Below are 27291 nucleotides of genomic sequence, written 5' to 3'. Positions count from 1 at the left end.
CCTTGCAGAAGTGTCCCAGCCCTGTGCATACCCTGGCCTTGGTCATTGGAGAGCTGCTTAAGTTGGGGCTTCTCAGCGCGCTGGTGCCTCCGTAGGGCCCGGGTTTGCAGCAAGTTAGAGTTTAGCTGCGGAAACTCCCGCCACACCACACCCCCAGGGACACAGGACCGCCCCCTGGGCTCCGCAGAGCAGGGCTGTGCCGAAGTCTCTAGCCTAGAGTGAGAACAGAGCTGAGCAGATTGCAGTCAGGTAATGAAGATGGGGCTGGGGGAGACAGGGGCGCCCCTCTTCCATCCAACCTCAGCCGTATCTCGGGCTGGGGGGTTTCCTGCCCTGCACGTGGCTGCTGCGGGGCAGCCGACCGGCCTGGGGGCCTGGAGGGAGGAAGGAAGCCCTGGCCACCCTCCATCCTCGTGATTCGCATCTGTTCCTAGGCTGGACCTTTGTCCGTCATGGCTGGGGCCTGGTTGGGGATGTTGGGGGAACCAGGCCAGGCCTGGCAGGCGCTGTGGGGTGACTGAGGTCCCGTGCTACTTCGTGGACTGTAACTTCCCACCCCGCTATCCTCCCAGGGGAATGGGGTATTGACAAGCATCTCCTCTCTTAGTGGGTGTTACCAGGAACCACATACACCCATCATTGTGTGACCGGTGGAGGAGGTAACAGTGTCCCCCTCCTACAGGTGGAAAGAGTCCGCGAAGAAGGCACAGCCAGCTCAGCCAGCACGGCCAGCAGGTGGGTGTAAAGCCCTAAGCCCTGTTTTCCACCCCAGAGCCCCACAGCCGCTCCAGGGAGACAGCAGGAGGGAAGGGGGTTGGGGTAGTGCTAGTGCCCCAGAAGGAGACCCCAGAAGTCAGCCTACTGGTGCATCCTAGCAGGAGGAATCCCAATTCCGCAGCTCCTTCTGGAAACAATTTGAACTCCCTGGTGGGTGGGCTGGGGCCAGGGTATACTGTAAGACTGACAGCAGCATGCATTCCCTCCAAGTCCCACACCTTTACCTAGCGCCTATGCCCGCTGAGTGCAGGGCTCTATGCACCTTAGCTGTGGGGCTGAGCCTCTCTGTGTCTTAGTGCCCTTTTCTGCTCCCAGGGCATTCTGAGTGGCACCCACCTCCCAGGTCTGCTGAGATAACTGGGGGAGACATAGCCCCCTCCCCGTCTAGCACAGGGTCACCTGGGAGCTGTGTTCCTCCACAGCTTGCCTTGCCCCTCAGAAAGTGTTTCCGCATCCTGGTCACTTTGCTTCAGGTTGGTGGGGACTTGCCGAGGTTTGCAGTATTTCCTGACCACCCACCAGCAGCTTGAGGTTTCTTGAGTAAGGCAGCCAGCAACTTCTGCGTCCAGGACTCCCCTGGCCGAAAGGCTGGTCAAGGCAGGGTTTGAAAATCTCTAGGCTGAGACTTACCCAATTCCAGAGCTTCCTTTGGCCCACAGCCCTCCCTTGGCCATGGTTTAGCAAGGAGGAAGCACGGACCGCTTATGTCACCGGACTTCTTTTCCCAGCCACCCCTGTGTGTGGCTGGAGTCTTCGCCGCCCCATCCTAACTCCCACTCCATCTAGGCGAAGTACAAGTTCTGACCTACACAGATGGTGAGTCTGGCCACTATGATGCCCAAGTCCAGACCTCCATTCATCGTGTCCCTGCCGTAACTCTTGTCCCCCCAGCTCCTCATCATTCTCACTAGCTGGGAGCCCTGGTAGATCCCCCACTTCCTGTAATTTATCTTAATTCTCATCTCTTGCCCATGCGCCACTATGTCCTCTTAAGTTCTCGCTGTCAAAGGACCTTCCTCGTGTCCCCACAGTCTTCTTGAAATCAGGAAGCCCCTGTGTCACTTCCTCAGGAGCCTGGCCACTCCACCTGAAAGAGCCGAGCTTCTCATCTTGTGTCTTTCTGCTGTCACCCACCAGGAAGGCCTCAGCACTGTGTGTTGTCCTTGTGGTGTCTGTGTATCCAGGCTCCATCCTTCTGCGCTCCCTGGGCTCAGCACAGCACCTCCATAGCTTTGCAAGCAATGAGCACAGACTTATCAGGCTGGTTGCTCAATGGCCTGCTTTCTCCACCTCTGCCCAGACCCTCTTGTGGCCTTCCTCCCCGCTCGTGTGGCTTTCAGCTTCTCCTGTGCAGGTTTTTGTGGTTGGTCACACCATCCGCTCTGCTAGAACACTGCTGCCCATGGATTTGCTAGGGAGTCCTGTGGGATGGTTTCTGAAACAGAGTGGCCAAGTCTAGGACATAGCCATTTGGAAGGTGCTGGTCCCTGTTGCTAGGTATCTGTCTAGGTCACATCTCTCCAGCCATGGCGAAGTTTCTCCATAGCCACTCAGGCATTGGGTTTTATCATCTTTATGTTTGGACTAGTTTATTGTGGAAGACACGAGAGTTTGAACCCCTCAGTCAGGGCTGGAGAGATGGCTCAGGGGTTAAGAGCACAGCCTGTTCTTCCAGAGGTCCTGAGTTCAGTCCCCAGCAACCACTTGGTGGCTCACAGCCATCTGTAATAGGATATGATGCCCTTTTCTGTCATGCAGGTATACATACAAAACACTCATACATATAAGTAAATAAAATTAAAAAAAAAAAGAAACCCTCTGCCCTTGGCTGGAGAAGCCATGTTTTTCTGTGAGTTAGTTCTGTTTTAAAAACAAAGGGACCTCAAGGGTTCTTTAACTTCTCCTTTTACCTACATGGAGGGAGGTTGTTGGTTTGTTTTGTTTTTGTTTTTGTTTGGTTTTTCGAGACAGGGTTTCTCTGTGGTTTTGGAGCTTGCCCTGGAACTAGCTCTTGTAGACCAGGCTGGCCTCGAACTCACAGAGATCCTCCTGCCTCTGCCTCCTGAGTGCTGGGATTAAAGATGTTGCCACCACACCCAACTTTTTTTTTGTTTAACTACATTTAGTGTGTGTGTGTGTATGTGTTTGCACAGTGTACATGCATGTAGAGGTCAGAGAACAATCTGCCAGAGTTGATTTTTCTCCATCCACTCTGTGGGACAAACTCAGGTTGTCAGGTTTGGTGGCCCTTCACCTGCAGTCGTGAAGGCTGCCCTTGAGTTATCTCCTGTCTGTGTAGTAGCTGAACTCCACTGTTGCCAAAGCTGCTGAGGCCCCTGGCAGTCACTGGGCTGGATGGAGGGCACAAGAGAAGAGCGAGGCTCAAGGGAGAGGGAGCTTTTGAGGGGTTAAATCTTCGAATATTTTTCTCAAACTGATGATATTTTGCTTCTGTAGCTAGAAAAATAACTCAGGAGGCGTTGAGACGATGGCTCGGTTGGTAATGTGCCTGGTGTGCCAGCATGAGGACCTGACTCTGACCCTGGTTCTTACATAAAAAGCTGTTGGTGATGCTAGCTGTCCAGAATCCCAGTTCTGGGAGGTAGAGGCAGGGAGACGCAGGCTCATTAGCAGTCAGTCCCACTGAACTGCTTGGCTCCATGTTCTGCTCAGTCCTACTGAACTGATTGGCTCCACGTTCCGCTCAGGCTCAGTCTCACTGAACTGCTTGGCTCCACGTTCTGCTTAGTCCCACTGAACTGCTTGGCTCCATGTTCCGTGAGGGGACTTGTCACAAAACAGTTACCTGGAGAGAGACAGAGAAAGATGCCCGGCGTTGGCTTGGCTCACATTTGGGAATATGTACAAACACACATGCAAGGTGTGTAGGGTTACCCACTGGGGTTCTGGGATGGGAAGGGGGTGGGATACATCCCTTGTGACCGCCAGCAGCCTCGCTGCATTCCCACAGTGGAGTACCTCCATCTAGAGTGAGCTGCCACTGTGTGGTCCCAGGGGACTGTGAGTGTTCTCAGTTTGTAGCAGGGGCTATATATATACATTTGGTGGTTTTAAAAAAGCCCCATCTCTTATCTCATAGTTCTGTGGGTCAAAAGCCTAAAAGCAATTTCCATGGTCCAAACGGAGAGGCCCCCAAGCCTTCCTTCCAGAGGCTCCGGGTGCGTCTGAGGGTCCTTGCCAGATTTTAAGGGTGCACATAGCATGCATTAGCCTTCCTCCGTGGTGGTGGCCACCCGACATCTTCGGGCTTCTCTCTGCTGGCAGCTCTGTGGCTCTCACACCTCTGCTGCTGGTGACAGCGTGTCCACCTGGGCAGTCTCCTCTTGCACAATCTTGAATTTAATGGCTGTGCACACATAAAGTGACAAACTCCTGGGTTCCAGATGAAGGGGCCTGGGTGCTCAGGGGGGGCTGTCAATCTACATACTACGCCCTAAAAGGATATAAGTACGGTTCTGAGAGAGGAGCATGTCACTCATGTTTGTGTGAGAAGAAAGTGAAGGGGGAGCATGCTCACCCCCTTCGTGGGAAAAAGTGAACTCCCAGAAGGTCACTTAGTTGCTGGTCAGAGCAGACACTTCTGGGAAGGAGGCGCAGGGTAGAGACTGGCTCACCGGCATGTATCTCTCTATTGTTGAAAGTTTTACTATATGTCTCTGTCACCTATGTTAAAAATAATCTTAAAAAAATCACACATAGTCATTCCAGAACCAGAGAAAGAAAAGAGCTACCAAGGCCCAAAGTTTTCCTTTGGCGCACGCCTTTAATCCCAGCACTCGGGAGGCAGAGGCAGAGGCAGGCGGATCTCTGTGAGTTCGAGACCAGCCTGGTCTACAGAGCTAGTTCCAGGACAGGCTCCAAAGCCACAGAGAAACCCTGTCTCGAAAAACCAAAAAAAAAAAAAAAAAAAAAAAAAAAAAAAAAAAAGGTGGGCCAGGACCTGGAAAGATGGCTTAGGGGTAGCATGTGTGCTATTCTTGCAGAAGACCTGAGTTCGTTTCCCAGCAACTACGCTGAGCAGCTGATAACCACATGAAACTGCAACTTCAGGGGGATTTCTGTCTGGCCTGCGAGGGCCCTCGCGTTCACATGCACAACCCTGACACCGCAACACACTCACACTTTAAAAATAAATCTTAAAAGAAAATTATTTGTTGAGGGGTGCACACCTTTAATTCTGTGCTAGGAAGGCAGAGGCAGGTGGATCTCTGCGAGTTCAAGGCCAGCCTGGTCTACATAGCAAGCTCCAGGCCAGCCAGAGCTACATGTTACAAGCTTGTCTCAGAATTTCTTTTCAAAATGTGTGTGTGTGTGTGTATGTGTGTGTGTGTATGTGTGTGTGTGTGTGTATGTGTGTGTGTGTGTATGTGTGTGTGTGTATGTGTGTGTGTGTGTGTATGTGTGTGTGTGTATGTGTGTGTGTGTATGTGTGTGTGTGTGTGTATGTGTGTGTGTATGTGTGTGTGTGTGTATGTGTGTGTGTGTGTGTGTGTGTGTGTATGTGTGTGTGTGTGTGTGTGTCCCACAGCACAGTGTGGAGGCCAGCGGGGAACCTGTGAGAGTCTGTTCTCCCCGCCGTGAACTGGCCGTCAGATATGGTGCAACCACTTTTACTTTCACCTGCTGCGCCATCTCACCATCTCTGATTTGTTTTCTTTTTTCTTTTTTTGGTTTGTTTTTCAAAATAGGGTTTCTCTGTGTAACAGCCCGGGCTGTCGTGGAACTCACTCTGTAGACCAGGCTGGCCTCGAATCATAGAGATTCACCTGCCTCTGCTTCCAGAGTGCTGGGATTAAAGCCCAGCCCAATTTTCCTTTTTAATTTTGAGACAGGACCTCACCATGCAGTCCAGGCTAGCCTTGAACTCATAATCCTCCTGCCTCAGCCTCCTGAGTACCAGATTACAGATATACCACCATGCCAGGCTCAGCATACAAGGTGCTAAATCTAGCTGTTTTCCCTTAGTGTGGTGTTCTCAGGGCTCTAACACTGTAGCAGCTGTTAGTGTTTCCTTTTTGAAGGCTAGATTCCATTGTGTGGCTCTTTAGCCATCCCTCCATTGGTGGACGTGGTTGTTTCTATTCCCTGGCAACAGTGACTACTGTATCCATCTCACAGATGCTGGAGGGTGGATCCAGCACTCAAACAGGTGTTCATTAATATTGGTTTGACTGTCTTCCCAGATTGTACCTTTCCAACACATTTTGTGACCTTATTTTCAGGCGCTGTTCAAACTGTGAGGACAGATTGCAGAGCGTACCCTCGGTGACAGCAGGGTGACACATCAGTTCTGTCATTGTTGGATCCTGAGACAAAAGGGAAAATGGCTTCCCAAGACCAAAAGGTAAATGTTGTCTGAAGGCTCCCGCTGTGAGAGGAGCAACCTGTGGAAGTTTCCTGCAGGTCAGAGAGAACCCCCAGTGTAAGGGTTGCACTGTGCCTGCAGTCAGGACGGGAAAGCTGCTGCTAGGTTTCACAGGACCCGGAGGCAGGGGAGCCACGGTCCACCATGCAAACCCTGATTTCTAGTTTAAGAACCATGACGTCAGAGCTTGGCTGGGTGTGGTGGGGCAAACCTACAATCCTAAAACAGGAGGGTCAGGGTCAAGAGTTCAAGGTCATCCTCGGCTACAGGGAGTTTGAGACCTGCCACTGTCTCATTGAAGCAAAGTCAGGATTCCTTGGCGTCCAACTGCGAGAAAGCACAGCAGGGTCTCAGACTTGGTGCTGTGGGTACTTGCAGTGAGGAGTGGGCTTGGTAAAACTGCTGGGCTCTTCAGGAAGGTTCTTGGGACCCAGCATGGAAGGTATGGGTCTGCCACCTATGACAAGTGGGATGAAGTTGTCTTCAGTTTTTGGTTATAGTGAGAGACAGGTGACATGGCGGGGATGATGGCAACACTGGTCCAGGTTGCGTTTTAGTTTGTGCGTGTGTTTTTGTACTAGTGATTATGAGCACTGATATAGGCAGAGGTGTCCCCAGAAGGAGCAGCCATAGCTGAAACTAAAATAGGGGTCCAGGTGGGTCTGGGGATCAGAATGAAGCTGGACAGATGCAGGGATAAATTGCGAGGTGCTGAAGGCTTGTCACCAGCCTGTACCAGGGTGTGGGCCAGCAGGGGAAGTGGATCCTGGAATGCAGAACCCAGCTGGGACACACTTTGGGAAACTGGAGCCGGGTGGGGCATACTCTCACCACAGAGGGTCTATCTCCATTGTTAAATGGCTGGCCAGGACCCCTTGTGGCAGGCGGCATGTTCCTGACATGGCTGAGCCTGGCCTGGTACACCATGCTTTGAACTTGTCCAGCATGCCTAGATTTTTCTCTTTTTAAATTATACTTATGTATTTGTGTGTCTGTGTGTTTGCATGTGTACTGTGCCGTGGCATAGTTGTAGCTGCCCAAGGACAACTTGTGGAAGTTCATTCTCTCTTTCGACCAAATGGGTCCCGGGGATCAAACTCTGGTGGTCAGGCTTGGTGGCAGGTACTTTACCTGCTGAACCATGTTGTTGGCTCCTGGCCCTCCTAGGTTTTGAGAACACAGGCATTGGTGGTGGTGGGTGTGCAACTCCGCACAGAGCTGACTGGTGGTCACCAGTTCTGCCGAGATGGGCATGGCCACACTTCCTTAGAGCCCCTTTCTCCTTTTTCCTTTCCCTGCTCCTCAGTTTTCCATTCTGGGGAACGGGAACAATAACATTAGCCCACAGAAATACATTGAGACTTACACCTAACAGTGGTCTGTGGCATTAGCAGGGTGCCTGGGGGCAACTGCCACTTATGTCACAGGCTGCCGACTCCACGATAGGACAAGCAAGGGTTGTGGTACATGTTCTGGTCTTATTCCACAGTTCAGATGAATGCACGTGCCTGGCCCATCTGCAGGGCTTGGAAGCCAGGTGCGCAGAGCCGGGGGTGGGGTGCCCCACTGGCTCATTTCCTCTGGAGGCGCCGAGCTTGGCTGTGGCTGTCAGCCTCACTGCGCACTTACGGGGTGCTTGGGAGCTCTGAGTGTGACCCTTGTATGCCAAGCAAGAGGCTGATCTGCTCTGCAGGAGGCCCCCCGGGTTCCATCCCAGCTCTGCAGGAATGATTCCCGGCCATTCTAACATGCAGCTGGCCCTCTGTGCACAGCCAGTGGTACTGGTGGGGACACAGCTTTGAGAGCTTCCTTCCCTGTCGGGAAGCTCCACTTGGGTAAAGTCAGACCCTTGACCATGACATAGAGAAGAATTTCAGGACAAGCCAGACTGAGACAAAGGTAGTGAGTTCATTAAGTATTCAGACAGACAGACAGATGGAAGGACAGACACAGCCTTAAGGCACGGGTTTCAGCTTCTTCTTTTTTTTGTGGGGGGTGGGTATTTTCAAGACGCGATTTCTCCGTGTAACAGCCTTGGCTGCCCTGGGATACACTCTGTAAACCAGGCTGGTCTCAAACTCAACAGAGATCTGCCTGACTCTTCCTCTGCCACCCGAATGGTGGGATTAGAGGTGTGCACCACCACCACCTGGCAGGTGTCAGCTACATGTTAAAAAAGTAGCACTCGGGAGGCAGAGGCAGGCGGATCTCTGTGAGTTCGAGACCAGCCTGGTCTACAAGAGCTAGTTCCAGGACAGGCTCCAAAACCACAGAGAAACCCTGTCTCGAAAAACCAAAAAAAAAAAAAAAAAAAATAGGTTGCACTCTTTAGGCTGAGGAGGCTCAAAGTCACACACGCCCAGCCCTAAGTGAGCACAATCCACTTGTCCTTGACATTCATGGTTGAGGTGTCTTCGGAGCAACACCAAACTGTCCCTGTAGGTCATCTCTGCTCTGTCAGCTGTGTTGAGGTTTTCCTCAGGTAGCTGGAGACACAAGCTGGATGGCGGCGAGAGTGGCTTCTCCTTGTCTCCTCCATGTTCCTTGGCTCTTTCCAGAAGGGAGTAGCAAGGAGGGGCCCGAGGCCTTTCTTCTGTGGACTCCATGGCTGGAGCATCACCCTCACACTGGAAACCAGATGACAGCACACAGCTTCCAGATGGAAAATTTGCCCTTCCTCTGCTTTTATGAAGCAGCCCAGCTTGTGATACTGGGCGATGTGGAGTGGCTGGTGTCACAGGCTTTGCATCTGTCTCTCATTCCCTGAACATCATCATGTCTGTCCTCTAGGGAAAGGAGCAGGACACTTCCCCGCCTGTTGGGACAGGGTGGCCATCAGCCCTATAGAAGTGGAGTGGAGAGGTGGACAGTAGAGGGGTCCACCTAGGGTAACGTGTCAGAGAGTGCCAGGGATGAGGCATGACAATACTTCTGTCTGGAGAACTTCTGTCCCACAGCATTGGCTTCAGCAGCCCTGGGCTACATCTTGAGTGGGGAATAGGAGTCAAGGGCCACTCCTCCAGGCACCCTGGATTACAGTCCAGCTGTTTCCTAGCTATCTGACTCTTAGCAAGTCTCTTATCCTCTCTTCTTTGGCATCAGTAAATGAGGCCAATCTGGAGCCATGTGGTCGGGATGTGGTGTTGTTCTAGGCAACTCTGAATAGAGGTCCTGAGTTAGTGGCTGTTCTAGGGTTGGGGAGGACGCGCCACCGTCCCATTCTTGTGTGAAAGTCATTGTCCCACACAGCCTCCAAGTGCATCCCTGACTTTCCAGGTGAAGGTGAGTTGAGCATGGCTCTCGACAGACCTGGCTCACCAGTCCCCCACACCTGAGTCAGTCGGCCACAGAGGGGTTGTTTTTGCAAACCTCAAACTTCCTCCCCACCCTTGAGAAGGAAAGACTTCAACGCCTATTTACAGACTTCCCTGATTTTATAAATAGGCAATTCCTCCTAACACACACACACACACACACACACACACACACACACACGGAGCCAGGGTGGGGGCGGGGAAGGTATGGTGTGTGTAGGAACCTGTGCAGCCTGCACCCTGGGGTGTTCAGTTGGGCATGAGGGTGACAGAGGAGGTGCAGGAGTGTATGATCAGGACAGGCTGGGATACTTGGAAGGAACCTAAAAGAGGAAAGAAAAGCTAGATGACAACACGAGAGAGGTTACATATTCCAGGCCAGAGGAAGCCACGTATGTGTGCAAAGGCCCTGAGGCCAGACAAACCTGCCTAGTACAAAGGCTGAATGGAGGCAGTGTGGCTAAGCAGGGAGAGGCAGCTGAGACCAGGTACGTAGGCAGAGCTGCAGCGGGAGGGGGGCGGGGGGAGCTGTTCTTTACCATTTAGAGTAGGGGGAAACCAGAGACATTTTAAGCAAAGGACTATGGGAGGGTCACAAACACCGTCTTGTGTTCAGTGCCTTGCTGGCAAGGCTGCAAGAAAGCAGACATGAACCCCAGGTGAAGCCAGCCAAGGGGAAGGCATTGGGCTGAGACCGCAGGAAGCTGGCCACACGCAACAGACTTTCCTCCCCGGGGTTACAGAGGGCATGCTGCTTCCTCTAGCAATGAGCTGTGACAGGACACGGGGTGTTCAGGACCAGAGAAGCCCGTTAGACACCAGACCACACCCCAGGGGTTTTAGTTTTATGAGACAGGCTCTTGTTTTGAATTTTCAATCCCCTGTCTCAGCCTCCCAGGTGCAAGAGTCCCAGGTGTGCACCAGAAGGCTCAGTCCTATGAAGAGGTGATCTCTTGGGGACTCCCCTGGCTAAAGGGACAGCAAAAGGTCAGGGTAAAGGAGACTGCTTTCTATAGGAGGGAGAGGCAGGATGCCATGTCCCTTAGGAAGCAAAGTTCTGAGATGCCAGAAGGCAGAAAGGCAGGCAGGCTGTCTGAGGACAGCAGCTGCCAGTCACCTAAGCTCTCTCTGTTCTGTACAGATGGAAGCAGGTTCTGGAGCCCTCAGGCTGCAGGTGGGAAGATGGGGGTGGAGCTGGGGAACCAGCTCTGAGTTCGAATCCCCAGAAACCAACACAAATGTTGGGTGGGCCCCCACATATATGTGCATGTGCTTGTGCCTTCACACACATGCAAGAATGAAGGATGGGTGTGGGGCTTTCCGTGTGAGCATAAGAACCTGAGTGCCAACCCAGAATCCTTGCAGAAACCTGGGCATTGTTGGTACATGCTGTAATCTCGGGACTAGGACAAAGGGGACTCACTGGTTTAGCCTGTGCACTCTAAGTTCAGTGAGAAAGCCTATTGGGGCAGGGAGGCTTTATACATACAGTGCCTAAAGATGACACCTCAGGTTGACCCCTGGCCTCCACATGCATGTGTGTGTTGTGTGTGTGGGGTGTGTGGTGTATGTGTGTGTGCACACACATGCATGGATGCAGGGTGACAGCAGGAAACTATAGGCAGGGTCATCCTTCAAGTGAGAGGCAGAATCTAAGCAAGGACAGTAGCAAATGTTGGGAAGGCACAGATGACAGGTCAAAGGTCAAGAGTCATCAGTTGCTGAAGTTCACAGGCTGTGGGGCATGGGGGGGTAAAGGCCATGCTTAAGGATGAGGTGCCTGCCTGAGTGTGGACACAGCTTACACCCTGACGTGCTGGCTGCCATGTGACAGGGCCTCAGTTTCCCTATCAAAGAGAGAAGACAGTATATTCAAACCTCGATTTTGCCCCTCATTCAGGTAGCTTTAAGAACCAGCTTCTCTGTAGTTGGATACGGAGGCACACTCTTTTGTGATCACAACGGTCAGGAGGCAGAGGCAGGGGGATTTTGAGTTTGGCGCCAGCCTGAGCTACACAGCAAGAGGTGGGGGCTTTCTGGCTACATCTTCTCCTCATTGGCCACATGTCACAGAACTCCTGGTTGGCTGGAGCTCGTGCCACTGTCACTTGTCAGTCCTAGCTCTTGTCGCGGTTAGAAATTAAAGCAGGGGCTGGGGCCATGGCTCGGAGGGTAAGAGCACACTCTGTTTTGCACAGAAGCCAAGTTCAGGTCCCAGAACCCATGTTGGCAGCTCCAGGGAATCTGATGCCCTCTTCTGGCCTCTGTAGCACCTGCGCGCGCGCGCACACACACACACACACACACACACACACACACTCCTGTGTGCTGCCGTTAAAGGTGTGCTTCACCTCGGCCTGGCTGGTTTTAGCTTTTTGTTTGTTTGTTTTTAGACAGGGCCTCAGGAGCCCAGGCTGGCCTTGAATTCACTATGTAGCCCAGGATGACTTTGGATTCTTTTTTTTTTTTAAACATTTATTTATTTATTTAGTATACAATAGTCTGTCTGTGTGTATGTCTGCAGGCCAGAATAGGGCACCAGACCTCATTACAGATGGTTATGAGCCACCAGGTGGTTGCTGGGAATTGAACTCAGGACCTTTGGAAGAACAGGCAATGCTCTTAACCTCTGCGCCATCTCTCCAGCCCAGACTTTGGACTCTTGAGCTTCCCGCTGGTACCTCCCATGTGCTGGGGGTACAGCTGTAAACTGTCAGGCTTTCTAGTTCGTGTTGTTTATTTATTGTGTGAGTGGGTACATGAGAGGAGGTCAGAGGGCAGTTCTGTTCTCTCCTTCCATGCAGGGTCTGCTGATCACACTCAGGCCATCGTGCTCAGTGGTTAGAGCCTTCAGCCAGCGCCACCTCAAAGCCAGCTTTCTAGTATGCTTTTAGAAAATGGGCATGGTGACATGCACCTGGTCCCAGCTATCAGGGAGGCTGAGGCAGGAGGATTGCCTGAGCTCAGGAAGCCAGCCTGGGCAGCACAATGAGATCTCACATTAAAAAACAAAAGGGGCTGCCGGGCGGTGGTGGCACACGCCTTTAATCCCAGCACTCGGGAGGCAGAGGCAGGCGGATCTCTGTGAGTTCGAGACCAGCCTGGTCTACAAGAGCTAGTTCCAGGACAGGCTCCAAAGCCACAGAGAAACCCTGTCTCGAAAAACCAAAAAAAAAAAAAAAAAAAAAAAAACAAACCAAAAACAAACAAACAAACAAAAAAAACAAAAGGGGCTAAAAAGCCAGTATGGTACTGCCTTCAAAGCATTCCTCTCTGGGGGCCGTAGGAGTGTCCCCTCTTTGGCACCTGTCTCCCGCCACTGACTTGTGATATAGGCCAGTGTTTTTGCCTCCTCTGACCTCAGTTTCCCCTCCTATGAATGCAGAAATTGTGCCCCCCTGCCCTGCCTCCTTCTCAGGACTATGTAAAAGCAAGTGGGGTTGCCTGTGTGTCCCAGCAGAAGGGATGGTCTGGAGTTGACATCAGCTCCTCTTGGCTTGTAGAATCCCTGCCTTGGTCATCATGTGACCTGGTCCTCGGATCTCTTCTGCTCCTACAGACACTGGCTGCCAACATCCAGAGTGACTCCATCTCAATAGCTTAGTGACCTTGTCAGCCGAGACCCCATTCAAAAAAGGTCACTTCCCATTGTTCCAGAGGGACCCCGAAATTCAGCCTGTGAATGCTCCGGCAGGGAACCACTAACTGCCTGGGTTCTCTTGACCCTGTGTTCTAGAACATGGTCTCTGAGTCACACAGCCCTGGGGCTGAGCCTGACTCTGCCATCTTCCCCACACTGAGCCCCTTCGTGCTGGCCTGGACTACTGTGGAAGAGAAGATGGTTTGTGGTCATGCTATATAACATGATGCACGGGCGTGGTGGTGGTAGATGCTGCTGCTGTAGGGTCTTGCTGGAGTTCTGGGTCGAGGGTTGTGGTCAAGGCCCCCAGAGTAGCTCTGAGAGGGAGCAGGGACATGGGAAAGGCTTTGGGGAACAGGGACTTGGGAGTTGGCTGTGTTTCTTAAAAAGTATCTTTTTCTGTGGTGTTAGGTCATTCTGCAGGGAGGGAGGGACTTTCCCCTCTTCCAGGTGGCAGTTTGGCCCCTGTGAGAATACAGACAGACAGCCTTAGAAGGCATGTGTAGGTCTCCACTTACCTTTCCCAGGTTAGTCATTTGTCTGGTGTGACACTTGTCACATGTCATTGCATTGCCTTGGAGAGACAGCTCCCCGATTCCATTATGTGTTAATTTGTTCATTAACTGTTCATGGAGCCCTTCCCAGGGGTACGGGGTACTGTGAATTGACACCGTGTGTTAGCAGCTACTACTGATGGAGGGGACAGCTGGGGAAGGGACACCTAGGTCCAAGACCTGGATGATATACAGGGTAAGATGGGTCCCAGTCCTGAGCCAGTGAGACCCTGGAGCTGGAGTGTGGGTGGGACAGTGGGAAAGGTAGGACCCAGCCTGGCTGGCGCTGTGTGGGAGACACAGCAGGAGTGAGGGGAGTGGAGCAGTCCAGGCCAGAGGCAATGGCCACAGCAGGGACGCAGGAGCTGAGAGCTGTTAGGTGACGTAGAGCAAGGACAATGGCAGGGAACCTAACCGGATCTTCAGCTCTCTACTTGGGCACCGTGGCAGTGATGCTGTGGCCCCGGGGGAGCAGATTTGGTGGGGAAGTGAGCTGAGTTTGGGCCACAGCATGCTACCAAGATGGCAGCAGCTGAGACCAGGCTGTGTACTTGAACATGAGCAACACTGAACACAGGACTGCTGAGACCACTGGAAGTGGAGAGGCCCTGACCTGCCAAGGTCAGAGTCGGACTGCCAAGGAAGCCAGTCATGAGAGACCAAGCAAGGAGAGGAAAGAGGTGGAAGCCTGTCATGAAAAATGGGGTCAGCAGTCTGGGTGATGATTGACAGATCAGAACCTGGTGAGAGAGAAGGTGTGCATGTGCATGTGTGTGCGTGTGTGTGTGCGCGTGCGTGTGTGTGTTGTGAGTGTGTGCGCGCGTGTGTGCGTGCGTGCATGTGTGTGTGCGTGTGTGCGCGCGTGCATGTGTGTGTGCGTGTGTGTGCACATGCATGTGTGTGCGTGCGTGTGTGTGTGTGTGTGTGAGTGTGCACTCTACACAGGTGCAGGGAGAGGTTAGCTGCCCGCTGTTCCTCAGGAGCTATCTGCCATGTGTTTGTTTGCTTTTGAGAAAGAGCCTCTCACTGGCCTGGAAGTCTCCCTTTAGGATTGTATAGACTATCATACCCAACTTTTTATTTAATATTTTATTTTTATTCTTAAAATTCTCTTTATGTGTGCAGGTGTGTGCGCTTGAGTGCAGGTGCTGGAAGAAGGTGTTAGATCCCCTGGGGCTGGAGCTACCAGCAGTTCTGAGGTGCCTGCCCTGGGGGCTGGGAATCGAGCCTCACTCCTCTACAAGCTTAGCAGCCCTTGCTCTTAACTGCTGAACTGTCTCTCCAGCTGCTGCGCCAGCTTCTATGTGGGTGCTGGGATTCGAACTCAGGTCCTTACACTCACACAGCACATACTGCTGAACATCTCTGCAGCTCCAGCCTGGGCTCTGGCCACAGGGCGAGGAACACCAGGTCAGAGAAAAATGTGGATAGCAGGGATTCCTGGTGTCGGTGCCAATCCCTCCCCTGGAAGGTCTGCAAGTCCTGGGCCCATGTGACAGAACCTACAACTTCAGGGGACGAAGGGGGGGAGGAATGATTTTCCACACTGGTGACACAGAGTTGCCACGGAGGCCACAGGAGCCTGGCCTGGGCAGGTGCTCAGTGGGTGTCACAGAACCCATCTTTCTAGGTTTGTGAGAGGCCAGGGTGAGGACAAGGGCTGTGGTCAGCCCTTTTCTGGAACTTTCCTGCTTCTGACACGGCAGTCTTGACTTAAAACCAGAATTCTTTTCTGCTCTGCTGGATACCACAAGTATTTTCATCCCAAGTTACTCAAGTCACTTCTTGACTGTTCAGAAAGTTTCAGAGCGAAAACTTGCCTCTCCTGTGAGATGTGGTTTTGGCAGAGAGCCTGAGCCTCAGCGGCTTTTGCCTGAGGGGTGAGGTATTTCCTGGGGGAATTCACGGCTGTCCAGGAGGAGGGAGCCTTGGGCAGAAGTCGCAGTGGGCTCAGGATACACAGCCCCTCCTCGGTACTGAGAGGGGGTTCTGAGGAAATGCAGAGAATGGAAGGGGAAGGAGAGGCTGTGGAACTGGGAGAGGAGGCTGGCTATGGCTCATGATCCAGGAAGGACCACTCTGAGGAAGTGGCATTGCAGCCAGCTGAGTCTTCAGGCTTGGGGACAAATAAACCAAAGTTAGAATGAGGTGTGGGCAGCCAGGTTACAGTGCTCTGAGGGGCAAGGGAGAAGGGGCAGGCTGCTGGAAGCAGAGAGGCTGAGCCTCTTGGGGCTGTGCCCACCACGTGAAGAGGCTTGGGTGTTTCCCTTGGATTTTTTGGAGAGCACAAAGGAACAGTTGTCAGGGTGAGGAGGGCTGTGACAGAGCCAAGGTGAGACCTGCTCAGGCCTGGGGAAAGAATGGAAAATTCAGGGATCAGTAGGAGGCCATGCAGCCTTCCTGGGCCACTGAGGACAAAGGTTTAGACTAGAATGCTGGGTGAGGAGGCTGGCAGAGGTGGGGGGTGCTAAGATGCAGAGGTGGGGGGTGCTAAGATGCAGGCAGGCCTCTGTGGCTGAGGCATTAGATGGAGCTGCCCCCAGGAGGCCATGCACTATTTCAAGCTTTCCTTGGGCCTCCTAGCCTTTGAAGAAATCTGCAGGCTGCGGCTCCTGAGGTACCATATAATATGGGGGGGGGGGCAGCGAGGCAGCCTGGGGTTCAGATGCCTGCAGAGCCTCCGCTTCCGCACTTCACTTCAGTTGTCCCCCAGGTTCGACAATGGGACTTCCCCCTGGCACTTAGCTAGAAGATGTTGGGACTGTGGGAGGGGACTGTTGACCAAATCTGGAGCCTGGAAACATAAGACCACACAGAACCCAGGGCAGGGTGTGGACGGGGGCGAGACAGGCTCCCTTTCTCCAGTCCGACCCAAGGGCACAAGTTCTTTATTCCTTGTGTTGCTGAGTATAGTGCCCAGGACCAAGAGTGCTAGGCAGGTGCTCTACCCATTGTGCTTACAGGCCTCTGTGCATTTCCTTGAACCGTCCTCCTGTTTAGAGTTCATTGTGTCTCAGGCTACATGTCTATCCTATCAGATGTGAATATTTTTTCAGCCATTTAAAATGTACCTTCCTGTTTGTTTGTGTATGTGCCTGGATGAGCCTGTGGCACAGCATGCGTGTGGAGGATTCAGGGGGGTCGGTTCCCTTCTTCTAGCATGTGAATCCCAGGGATTGGCTTCCCAGTCTTGGGAACAAGCACCTTTACTCTCCAAGCCATGTTGCCAACCTCAGCCTTTATTCTTTTATTCCCCCTCTCATCTTTTGATACTGCAGGTGTCCCTATGCTCGAACACTGGTTAGCATTCCTGAGGTTCTGTTCTTTTTACTTTCAGCCAATTGATAATTCTGTATGTAAATCTTTGTGTGTGCGTGAGCGTGCCTGTGCATCCGTGTGAATGCGGGTGCACTCATGCCATGGTGCACATGTGGAGGCCAGAAAGACAGCCTTTGCTTTGTTGGTTGCATTGAAATTGCTCAAGGTTCAGTCAGCAGGAGAGGCAGCCTGAATCCTAGCGGGCAAGAGCTTCTGTCCCTTCTTAGCCCGTTAATTTCCTGGTCTTTCTTTCCTGCCTCAGTGTAACTAGAATGATGCAATAAAAACACAAAACCAGGGTGGGGAGAGAGTGGGGTCAGCCTCTCAGAGAGGAGAGCATGAACGGCAGGAAGGACAGCAGTGGGAGGGCCTCATGTGGGGGCTGGAGAACTCCCTGGAGAACTCTAGGCAACGACATGCCCGTGGTCTCACTATATGTTACGAAGGTCTTTGTAGTTCCATAGAGAAGGGGGCAGTGGCAGGAGGCTGGGGCAGTGGCAGGAGGCTGGGGCAGTGGCAGGAGGCTGGGGCAGTGGCAGGAGGCTGGGGCAGTGGCAGGAGGCTGCTGCAGTACTTCAGGCTGAGATGGATGAGAACGATGGGATTAGAGATTCAGGGAGCGGGTTCGCAATGGAGTCTAAAGGCAGCACCTTCAGAACTGCCTGTGTGGACTGTATGCGTCAGTGGTTAACTCTGAGTCGCCAATAACACATTCATGTCACATTAAGGAATAAAAGCACTTCCCCATCCAGTATTTCTTTTTCCTGAGACAGGGTTTCTCTGTGTAACAATCCCAGCTGTCCTGGCTTTTGTGGACCAGGCTGGCCTCGAACTCACAGAGATCCACCTGCCTCTGCTTCCCAAGTGCTAGGATTAAAGGTGTGTGCCACCACTGCCCCTGGCTTCCCTTCAAGTCTTTCAGCCAAGAGGGAGTCCAGATTTGAATTCTCCTACATGCTCCCTCCTGCTTCTTCTGTCCTTTGTGGAAACCTGTGCCTGCTGAAGAACAAAGTCTTGGGAATCTTTCTGTTCCCGAGTGTGACTATAACTGTGCCTTTTGTGTGCTTGTCTGTGTCTGCTGTGTGATCTCGTGTGTCTGTGCCCCACAAAGGGCTTCTCTCTGTCCTTACCGATCAGCACAGGCTGGCCTCGATTCCTTATCCTCCTTATCCTTGCCTCCACCTCTCAAATGCTGGGATTACAAGTGTGTGCTGTGTTGGATAATCCTGGAAGGAACTCCCCTTTCCATCTGCCTGGCCAGGACTGGCCTGTGGAGTGTAGGGTTGGCGTCTCTGAGTTTTCTGTAACACTGGACTTTTGGACGCTTCCTCCACTGCCATCACCAGCTCTCAGTTTCTCTGAGAGTGCATGGCTCTTCTGGTATTTACACGTGGGCCTCCTGTAGGGACTGGGCTGTAGTACCGTTGGTGACTGCTGGCCAGACTGCAGGGACATGTCTGGTGGGATTGGGGTTTCCTGTTGCCTCATATACAGCGATATTAGGTTCCAAAAATAAGCGCCCCCCCCAAAACCCCCCTTTTTTGACCTGGGCTAGGGTGCTCTGTGCACCCTGGGACCTGGTTTGGGTCCTGCTCCCCATCACAGCCATGGGAACCTCAAGTGCATGTTCTGCCCCGCCCCTCCAGGCCATCACTCGCAGAGCCAAGGTGGCTCCCACCAAGAGGATGAGCAGGTTCCTGAAGCACTTCACAGTGGTTGGGGATGACTACCACACATGGAACATCAACTACAAGAAGTGGGAGAACGAAGAGGACGAGGAGGAGCCAGCCCCCACATCGGCCCAAGGTGAAGGCAGTGCCGTGGGTGCAGATGCCGAGGCTGGCCCTGGCCCCACACCCAGGCCGACCCTGGACTTTAGGAACAGGCTGAGGAAACTCTTCAGCTTGCACAGGTTTCAGGTAAGAGGGTGAAGCCACCATGTCCCCAAGGTGGGAGCCCCCTCTGCCACTGCCATTTGTGCACCGCACAGGTGTTTCTGAACACCGACCACATGCCCTGCTCCGTGGTCTGACCTGGACTGACAGTGGGGGAGGAGAAATGATAGAAGGTTAAAGGTCGTCCCGGCGCCTGTCCCTCCGGAGGGCAAGACATGTGGACGCATGCTGCCACTTAGAAAATATGACTTGAGTGGCAGGCCAGACAGGGAAGGTCCCAGTTGTGTGTGGTGCCAGGTAGCTGAATCGCCCAGAATACTCACAGCCGGGTAAACGGATGGGTGTCGTGGGAGGGAGGAAAGAATGGAGGGGGCAGCTGCTTGAGAGAGATGGGATTTCCTTTCGGGTGGTGAAAGTACGCGGGAAGCAGACAGTGGCGGCTGCAGACTCCACCCACCACCTCAGAGCTTTAGGTAGTCATGGTCACTTTATACTGCTATTCTCCCATTGGGAATCTCCCTGTGTGTAGTCTCCACGTCCACCGAGAGAAGCCTTCCTTCCACAGTGCCTGCTTCTGGACAAAGCCATGTGGGTTTCCTGACTCAAAACATCATCTCCATGGGGCCTCAGACCCGTTTATGGAGAATTAACAAAAACACGTGGGGCTGGGGTGATGGCTAAATGGGTAAGGTGCTTGTGTAAGCATAAAGACCTGAGTCTGGTTCCCCAGCACCCAAGGGAGAAGTTGGGTGTGGCAGTATGTACTGGGAGGCAGGGACAGGCGGCTCCTTGGGGCTCACTGGCCAGTTGGTGAGCACCCAGGTTCCATGAGAGAATTAGGTGAAGAGTAATATGGACCTCCGGCTTCCACGTGTGTGCATGGGAGAGCGCATGCACACACGCACACACACACACTCCACACATGTGCCTGGCTCTCACTGTCACCGCCTCTCTCCGGATTCTGTCATGGGGAGAGGGAAGGGACTTCCTGGCTGAGCTCTGTGGGGGCCATCTATCCCAATCTTGTGAAAGGCAATTTTTCAAAAAGATTTATCATCTGATTTATATATGCATGCGCCTTCACAAGTTTATGTGTACCATTTGTGTGCAGGAGCCCTCAGAGGCTGGAAGGTGTCCAGTCCCTGGAGCTGGAGTTCCAGGTGGCTGTGTGTGAGCCACCTGGTGTGGGAACTGAACTCAGGTTCTCTGCAAGCATTCTTTTTTTTTTTTTTTAAGACAGGGTTTCTTTGTAGCTTGTCCTGGAACTTGCTTTGTAGACCAGACTGGCCTCGAACTCACAGAGATACACCTGTCTCTGCCTCCTGAGTGCTGGGATTAAAGGCGTGTGCCACCACCGCCTGGCAAGCAGTGAGCATTCTTAGCCACCGAGCTATCTCTCCAGCCCTATGAACAAGGGCAGGCTTCTTAGGTAGCAAGCTGGTGTCCAAAAGCATGGCTGCTCCAGAAAAATGCAAGAGACCAAGGGCATGGGGACAGTCACAGCTCCTGGCGGGTCCAGTGCTACAAAGAGGCACTTTGGTGATGCGCTCGGGGCATCAGAGCCCAAGTCCCTGGAAGCAGGGAACAGCAGCTCCACTCACTGCTGACGCTGTTCTCGGGGTGGGGAGGTTATATTGGTCTTTTTTCCCCACTTAAAGCAAGCCAACAACCCAGCATCCCTTGCATTCTGCCAGCCCCTCTGTGACTGTGGCAGGAAACATAGTATTATGTTGTTGGGGTTGAAATCCAAACCTGCAATTCAAAGCAAACAGAGGGAGCCAACTTCCTTCCAGCTGTATAGAGAGCCCCAGGCCCACCCCCTGTAGATGTCCCTGCCTCTGGAAGGGACTCATCCCACCTCTCAGCCTGCCAGTCATGGGTCTGACTCTCAGGCTGGGAAAAAAAAATGGTGACTATCATAAAGGCATTTATCCTCTGAGGGGACGGTGACCCCTCATTTGGCCCCCATTGTGGATGGCAGCAAGCTGGACGTGACAGTCTGTGGAGTGGCAGGGATACTCCTTAGCATCATGGTTAGCTGTCCCCTGCAGTGGTAAGGATGAAGTCGAAGAGCTCTGGACAGACTGGGTGATTGTCACCTGGCACTCAAGCATAGTAGGCCTCAGGGGTTGAAGGCATGTTTCAGTTGGTCAAGGGACCGGTAAGAAAGGAGACTATGGCCTACTGTGTTGGAAAGTAGAGGAGGGGTGTGAGGTTCTTGTGGATAAAGCAGCAAGGTTATTAATGAGGCAGGGGCTGCTGTGGATGGGCCGTGAGGGGGTGACATGACCAGATAGGTTGAGGGTCTTGGATGGAAGCCAGATGGGATGGGAGGAGTCTTGCTCTCTGCTGGTAGGATCTGCAAGACATAGTGACAGAGCACGCTGTCACTTGTCACATGAGCTGGTAGAATCAAGAGGGGACATGGCTGGGAAGAGACAGCCAGAGCAGCGTACTCTGCAAACCTAGCCTCGCGTGCCCATCGTCCCTGGAAGTACAGAGTGTGGCCAGCTGAGCTTTGGTTCCAGGGAGGCTGATGGAGCCCTGAAGCTGGCACCCCACAGGGGAAAGTAGGGGTTAACAAAGGGGTTGACTCCCCTCCATGAAAAGTAACCAGGTAGAGGGGCAGGTTTGAGGTTTGGCTGATCAGTTCATAGAGGTTAAGCATTAAAATCATCTTTTCTTGGTCTCTCTTTCTCATTTCCAACTTCAGGTGACAGTCACAAGATGTAAAATTAATCTTTTTATTTTGTTTTGTTTTTCGAGACAGGGCTTCTTTGTATAACAGTTCTGGCTGTCCTGGAACTAGCTCTGTTGAGCAGGCTGGCCTGGAGCTCACAGAGACCCGCCTGCCTCTGCCTTCCAAATGCTGGGATTAAAGGCGTGTGCCACCACCACCCGGCTAAAATGAATCATTTTAAAGTATTTCTGTGGTGTGTGGTGCACAGAGCGCTGTACAGCTCACCACTAGCCAGTTCCCTGTCCATCCTGCCCCACCAGAACTGCAGTCTGCATTGCATCTGTGTTCTAGGGGTCACATCACACGTGGCCTGTGGGTCGGGTTGCCTGCACTCAGTGTAGCACGTTCACAGCTCATCCCCACAGTAGCACAGGCCCATGCTTCATGCCCTTTGCTAGCTGTGTTCTAAGTCTGTTCTCAATACAGTTGGGCTTTGGTTTTAGACCATGTGACTTTGCTAATCCCCGTGGTTCTAAAACAAACAAGAAATTAAAAAAAAAAAATTCCAGACTGGGAAGACGGTTCTGTCAGTAACGTGCTTGCTGTCTGAGTCAGAGAACCCAAGTTCTGGACCAGAACCCAGGCTTTAACAGAAGACTGAAGATCCTGGTGTACTAGTGCTGAAGAGAGACAGGAGCCTTGGGGTTGCCAGCTGGTTAGTCTAGTGAGCCTATGCCACTTGGGCGGTGGTGGTGCACGCCTTTAATCCCAGCACTTGGCATAGGTAACCTGATCTACAGAGCTAGTTCCAGGACAGCCAGGACAATACAGAGAAACCCTGTCTTGAAAACAAACAAACAAACCAAAAGAATAAGACCCCTGAGTACCTTGTGGGGAGCTTGGGAACTCGTCTCCCTGAGGGGCCCACAGTCTCTCCTACTCCCTGCCCCTGGGTCACCCAGTCTGTTTCTCCTGTACTATCTCTCAAAGCAAATGCCACTCCTAAAAGGTAAATAGGGTTTTGTTTTTAAGTTTCATTTTTCTATTTCTGTAGTTTGCTGTTGCTAGGGCACACACAGACCATGCTCAGTAAGTGATTTAACACATCACTGCCTTGGGACTCTGAGTTCCAGAGGGGCCCCCCAAAGGCTATCTGTCCTCAGGGAGTGGTGTGGTAGTGTTCTCACACAGTTGGCAAAGCAAGCTACTCCCAGAGGGTAACGTGCCTACCCAGGAGAGTGGGAGGATGGGGAAAGGGGCCAGGATCCCGTTCTTAATGTGTTTCCTGGTTCCTGAGAATGAGAGTGGTCCCATCCTGGTCTCATGTCCTCTTGCTCCTCCCACCAGGTTGTCATCATCTGCCTGGTGATCCTGGACGCCCTCCTGGTACTTGCTGAGCTCCTTCTGGATCTCAAGATCATTGAGCCAGATGAGAAATACTACGCGGTCAAGGTATGCACACAGCACAAGCACACGTGGTGCGGGTACATAGGTGGTACAGCAGGTATACACCAGCCCCCCAGGTCACGCATGTACACAGCCCAGGTCCACAGCAGCCAGGGCATATGTAGGGTGCTGCTGATGGGGTCGTTATCTGCAGGCGGGGAGGGTGTCGACTGAGCCACTGGCTGCTCAGTGCATGTGACACTCCCATCCTCCTCCAGCTCTTTCGTTTCCCTCGGGTACAGGCCTTACTGTGGTCCGCACTGTGGTCACTGTGAGCCTCAGTATGACCGCAGGAGTTGGAATATCCCTTTGCCTCCTGGCTGCCTTAGCAAGAACCTGGGAACTCTTCAGGTACCACTAGTCTTTATGGCTCCCAGGGAATGTATGACCCTGCCCGTCATCAGCAGTGGAGTAACAGGTACAGGAAGTCCAGCATCTGTCTAGCAGGTGCATCCATCCACCCACCCACCCATCCATCCATCCATCCATCCATCTATCCATCCATAGATATACAGGGTTTCTCTGTGTAGCCCTGGCTATCCTCGAACTCACAGAGATCCTCCTGATTCTGTGTGTGCCTTTTATTGAACGATGACATTGTCCCCTCCACACAGATTTGGGTTTTGCCCATTGTACTGCCGTGACCGACCGATGTGGCTCTGAGCAAGTGCCTGCTCAGCCATAGAACATGTCCCTCTCATTTGGGTGGCTGGGCCAAAGGACACTGGAGAGCTGAGGTGGTTTTCTTCAAACCTGAGAAGCACTCATGACAGAGTTGTGGCTGCAGCCCATCTTTTTAGTTAAGATAGTTTCACTCTGGTCCAGGCAGGCCTTGGACTCTTGATCTTCCTGCCTCACCTTCCCAAGTCCTGGGTTGACAGTCAGGCATGGCCAGGGATGCCTAATCATCTTCCAAGGGTGGAAACCTTGTCTCCAGCACTGAGTCATCCTTGGTGACCAGGCAGGCGTGCTTGGGGTAGACGGTGTGGACAGAGACGACCATGCGGCAGTCAGTGCTCTTTGTCATTCTGTCCCCTCAGGTGTTTCACTACATGAGCTTTGCCATCCTGGCCTTCTTCATGCTGGAGATTTTCTTTAAAATCTTTGTCTTCCGCTTGGAGTTCTTCCACCATAAGTTTGAGATCCTGGATGCCATTGTGGTGGTGGTGTCGTTCGTCCTCGACCTCGTCCTCCTGTTTAAGAAGCACCAGTTTGAAGCTCTTGGCCTGCTGATCCTGCTACGGCTCTGGCGGGTGGCCCGGATCATCAATGGTGTGTCTCCTGTGCTCCTAGACTGCATGGGGGTGGGGGTCTGGGCTCTGTGGTTGCTACCAAGGTGGCAATACAGTCACCAGATGCCCGCGATCTCATACCTGGTTTGTATCACGGTTGCGCCCTTTGGAATCTGGCGAAAAGTAGATGGTAATATTTGGTGCGAGCTGCAGAGCATGATTGCGCCAAAGTTGTCTCACACTCTGGTCAAGTTTTCATGGTTACCAGAAGGTAGTCATGGAAGCATGGGACCCTTGCCCCGGGCAGCACAGGAGGGCATCCTCCAGAAGGGAGGCAGGTAGATGAGCAGCGCTCCGTGCTGGCTGCCCAACCCGAGAGTCCCCTCATGGAGCTCCCTGTCTCCCTGAGTTACCACTCCATTGCTGCCATGTGCTACCATCCCCTGGCTTCTAGAGAGAACACGAGGAAATCCTGCTCTGCCTACCTCCAGGCACAAACGCTGCCCCTGGTGCGCATATCCGAGGAGTAGCCCTTCTGCGGGCCCTGGCTGGTCGGTGTTGAAACTGTTCAGTCTTCCCAGGAAAGACAGTGTCTACTTTCCCAGCAGTTCTCCCGCAGAGGGCAGCGGGGTGGGGTCGGGGGTGTAGTCAGGAGATCTAGATAGTCATCCAGCTTGGGAAGCCTGAGATGAGGGAGTGACAGTGTGGCTGTGTTTCTGGTGACTGTGTCCTCTGATGGGGCTATGACCTCAGGAGCCCTGGCCGGCACCTCCTGTCACACAGCCCTTTGGGTTCTGCAGAGCTGCAGGTAAAGTGGGCTGCTGCGACTTGAGATTGAAACGGTCACAGCTCAGGCAGCTTAGGTCTGGGGAGAAAAGAAAAAAGCAAACAAGGAACGTTCCTTTGTGTCATGTGGAGACAAAGGTGACAGGCCGGTGACCCATGGGGTTTAAATGGATTTATCAAAAAGACGGAGGTAAAAGGTTTATTAAATACACCATAGTGCAGCCACGGTGAGTAGGCTCCAGAGGGGCTCACTTGGCTGAGCGGAGCTGGAAGCCTCACTTGGCAGCTGGGCAGGTGACCTTGTGGCATTCATGGCCCTTATCTGGGTTTGTATCTGAGGGCAGCACTGGTGTTTCTTGAGACTGGCCTTGAGTCACTGGGGCTGTGTAAGGTATCCCAAGTTAGCAGGTATGTGCCAACTAGTCCGGGCCATGCTCCAACACAGGGGTCCCTGCTTTACTTTGGTCTTTTTGTCTCCATACTCTGAACTCTGGCCAGGGAGGACAAACAGCTTTCAGTTACTCCTGGGGATGCTTGTCCTTGGGGAACGAGGAGCACAGGGGCCTGCAGAGACTGTGCCCATGGGGACCACAGGGAAATACTGCCCAGCTGTATACTCTAGGGCTCAGAAATGACGATCTTGCCCGCCTCACTGAGGCTGCCAGTGACAGTTGTCTTGTTCATCTGTCTCTACACATCCCAAGTATATACATGAATTAGAATACAAGTCTTGGGGCTGACGACAAGAGGACTCAGTGGGTAAAGACACTTGCTGCTAAGCTTGACGACCTGAGTTTAAGCCTTAGGGCCCACAGGATGAAAGAAGAGAACTGACTCCCACAAGTTGTCCTCTGACGTCCACATGATCTCCCCCCCCACACACACAACATAATATTAAAGCAAGCTGTTGCACCACAACCCTCCCCTCCCTTGCAGGCATCATCATCTCAGTGAAGACACGCTCAGAACGGCAGATCTTAAGGTTAAAGCAGATAAACTTTCAACTGGCCACCAAGATCCAGCACCTGGAATTCAGCTGCTCTGAGAAGGTGAGACTTAGGGGACCGGTTCCACGGCTGTCCCCTCCAGCCCACTACTGCCCACGCATCTATAGCCTACAGCTCTGCCTGTTGCTCCCTCTTCCTGGTCTTTCTGGCTTAAGCACGGGCTCCTGGAGCCGGGCCCAGTCCCTCCTCTGGGCATCTTGTTCCTGTCATCACTGCTTAGGGCTCTTCCTGGGAATGGCTCCCCTCAGCAGCCGGAATGCCACAGACTGTGGCTCTTAGCTGTCTGTAGCCCCAGGCCTGCAGGAATGTGGCTCAGAGCTCACTGCCCAGTGTCTGTCTGCTCTCACCATAGGAACAAGAAATTGAGAGACTCAACAAGCTGTTGAGACAGAATGGACTTCTTGGGGATGGGAACTAGCCTTCCAGAAGCTCTACCCTAGAGAAGCTGGGTGGTGGCCAGAAAGCAACTGTGTGCTGCCAAGTCCAGTTCTCATCTTTGCCTTGGCTTGCGCTCCCTGGATGCTGGGGACACATCTTTGTCAGCTCTGCTGCCTCTTCGGTGTGACCCAGAGCCACCTGTCCACGCCCTCCTCCTGTAGCAAAGGAATCATAACCACCTGTTCTCAGCTGAACTCTGCTGTTGCTTGAAAATGGACAAGGAAGCTGGGCTTGTAAAACTTAACGCCATCGCTCCTCTGTGTGTAGGGGACAGCACATCCTGAGGACAGAAGCTGGCACCTTGCACCAGCCCATTCTAGAAAACCTTTCTTATCTCCTGCTGCACCCCTGGGGGAGCCATCCTGGTGCCCAGCCTCTCCTGGGCAGCACCCAGCTGTACCATCAGCTTCAAACTGGCTCTGCACCCACCACATCTCTCTCAATTACTGTGCAATTAATGTATAAAATAAGCGCTCTCCTTCCCCTGGGCCTGCCTACCACATTCTCTCCTTGGTGGCAGCCCACACCAGCCCACCAGTTATAGAGCTAGCTCACTGCAGGGGGGCCCCCAGACTGCCCTGTAATTAGCATCATATTGGGGTACAATGCCCTTGTGGGTACACATTTTTACACAGCCTCTTGCTCGTTTGTACTTCTCAGAATGCTGATGGGCATTTTGAAGACAGATCCTGACAGATAGAGGATAATGCACTGTGGAGGCCTGTGACCTGTGTGTGCAGGGTGCTGGTACCCTGACCTGACCCCCTCGCCCTGCAGAGTTTAAGGTTCCTGGGAGGAAAAGGAGGTGGAGGGGGCAG

At 52.8% G+C, this 27291-nt stretch overlaps 2 protein-coding genes across 3 annotated transcripts in view; one reads left to right on the top strand and one right to left on the bottom strand.

Moving 5' to 3' along the window:
• The first annotated feature begins 168 nt into the window (after positions 1-168).
• Positions 169-26513, top strand: Hvcn1 (hydrogen voltage gated channel 1). Its single transcript, XM_041649164.1, has 8 exons — positions 169-249; positions 683-735; positions 6021-6142; positions 18636-18908; positions 22912-23016; positions 24051-24282; positions 25965-26077; positions 26388-26513. Exons 3-8 carry the CDS (start codon positions 6122-6124, stop codon positions 26451-26453), a joined length of 810 nt encoding a protein of 269 aa, XP_041505098.1. The 5' UTR covers positions 169-249; positions 683-735; positions 6021-6121; the 3' UTR covers positions 26454-26513.
• The window catches only part of Tctn1 (tectonic family member 1), a 32103-nt gene continuing 28375 nt past the window's right edge, over positions 23564-27291 (bottom strand). Inside the window, exon 15 of one of the 2 annotated variants that reach the window (XM_041649162.1) lies at positions 23564-25107. The gene's annotated coding sequence lies outside the window, so the exon portion shown is untranslated. Of the gene's footprint in view, positions 25108-26491; positions 26629-27291 lie in introns of those variants that run through there. The other variant, XM_041649163.1, reaches the window with a different exon arrangement.

This window comes from Microtus oregoni, unplaced genomic scaffold, assembly GCF_018167655.1.
Source record: "Microtus oregoni isolate MIOR12 unplaced genomic scaffold, Mior012 000003F_ref0000135, whole genome shotgun sequence".
In the NCBI taxonomy this organism is placed as follows: Eukaryota; Metazoa; Chordata; class Mammalia; order Rodentia; family Cricetidae; genus Microtus; species Microtus oregoni.
The sequence above is the reverse complement of the archived record's forward strand: the minus strand, read 5'-3'. Positions and strand labels throughout refer to the sequence as shown.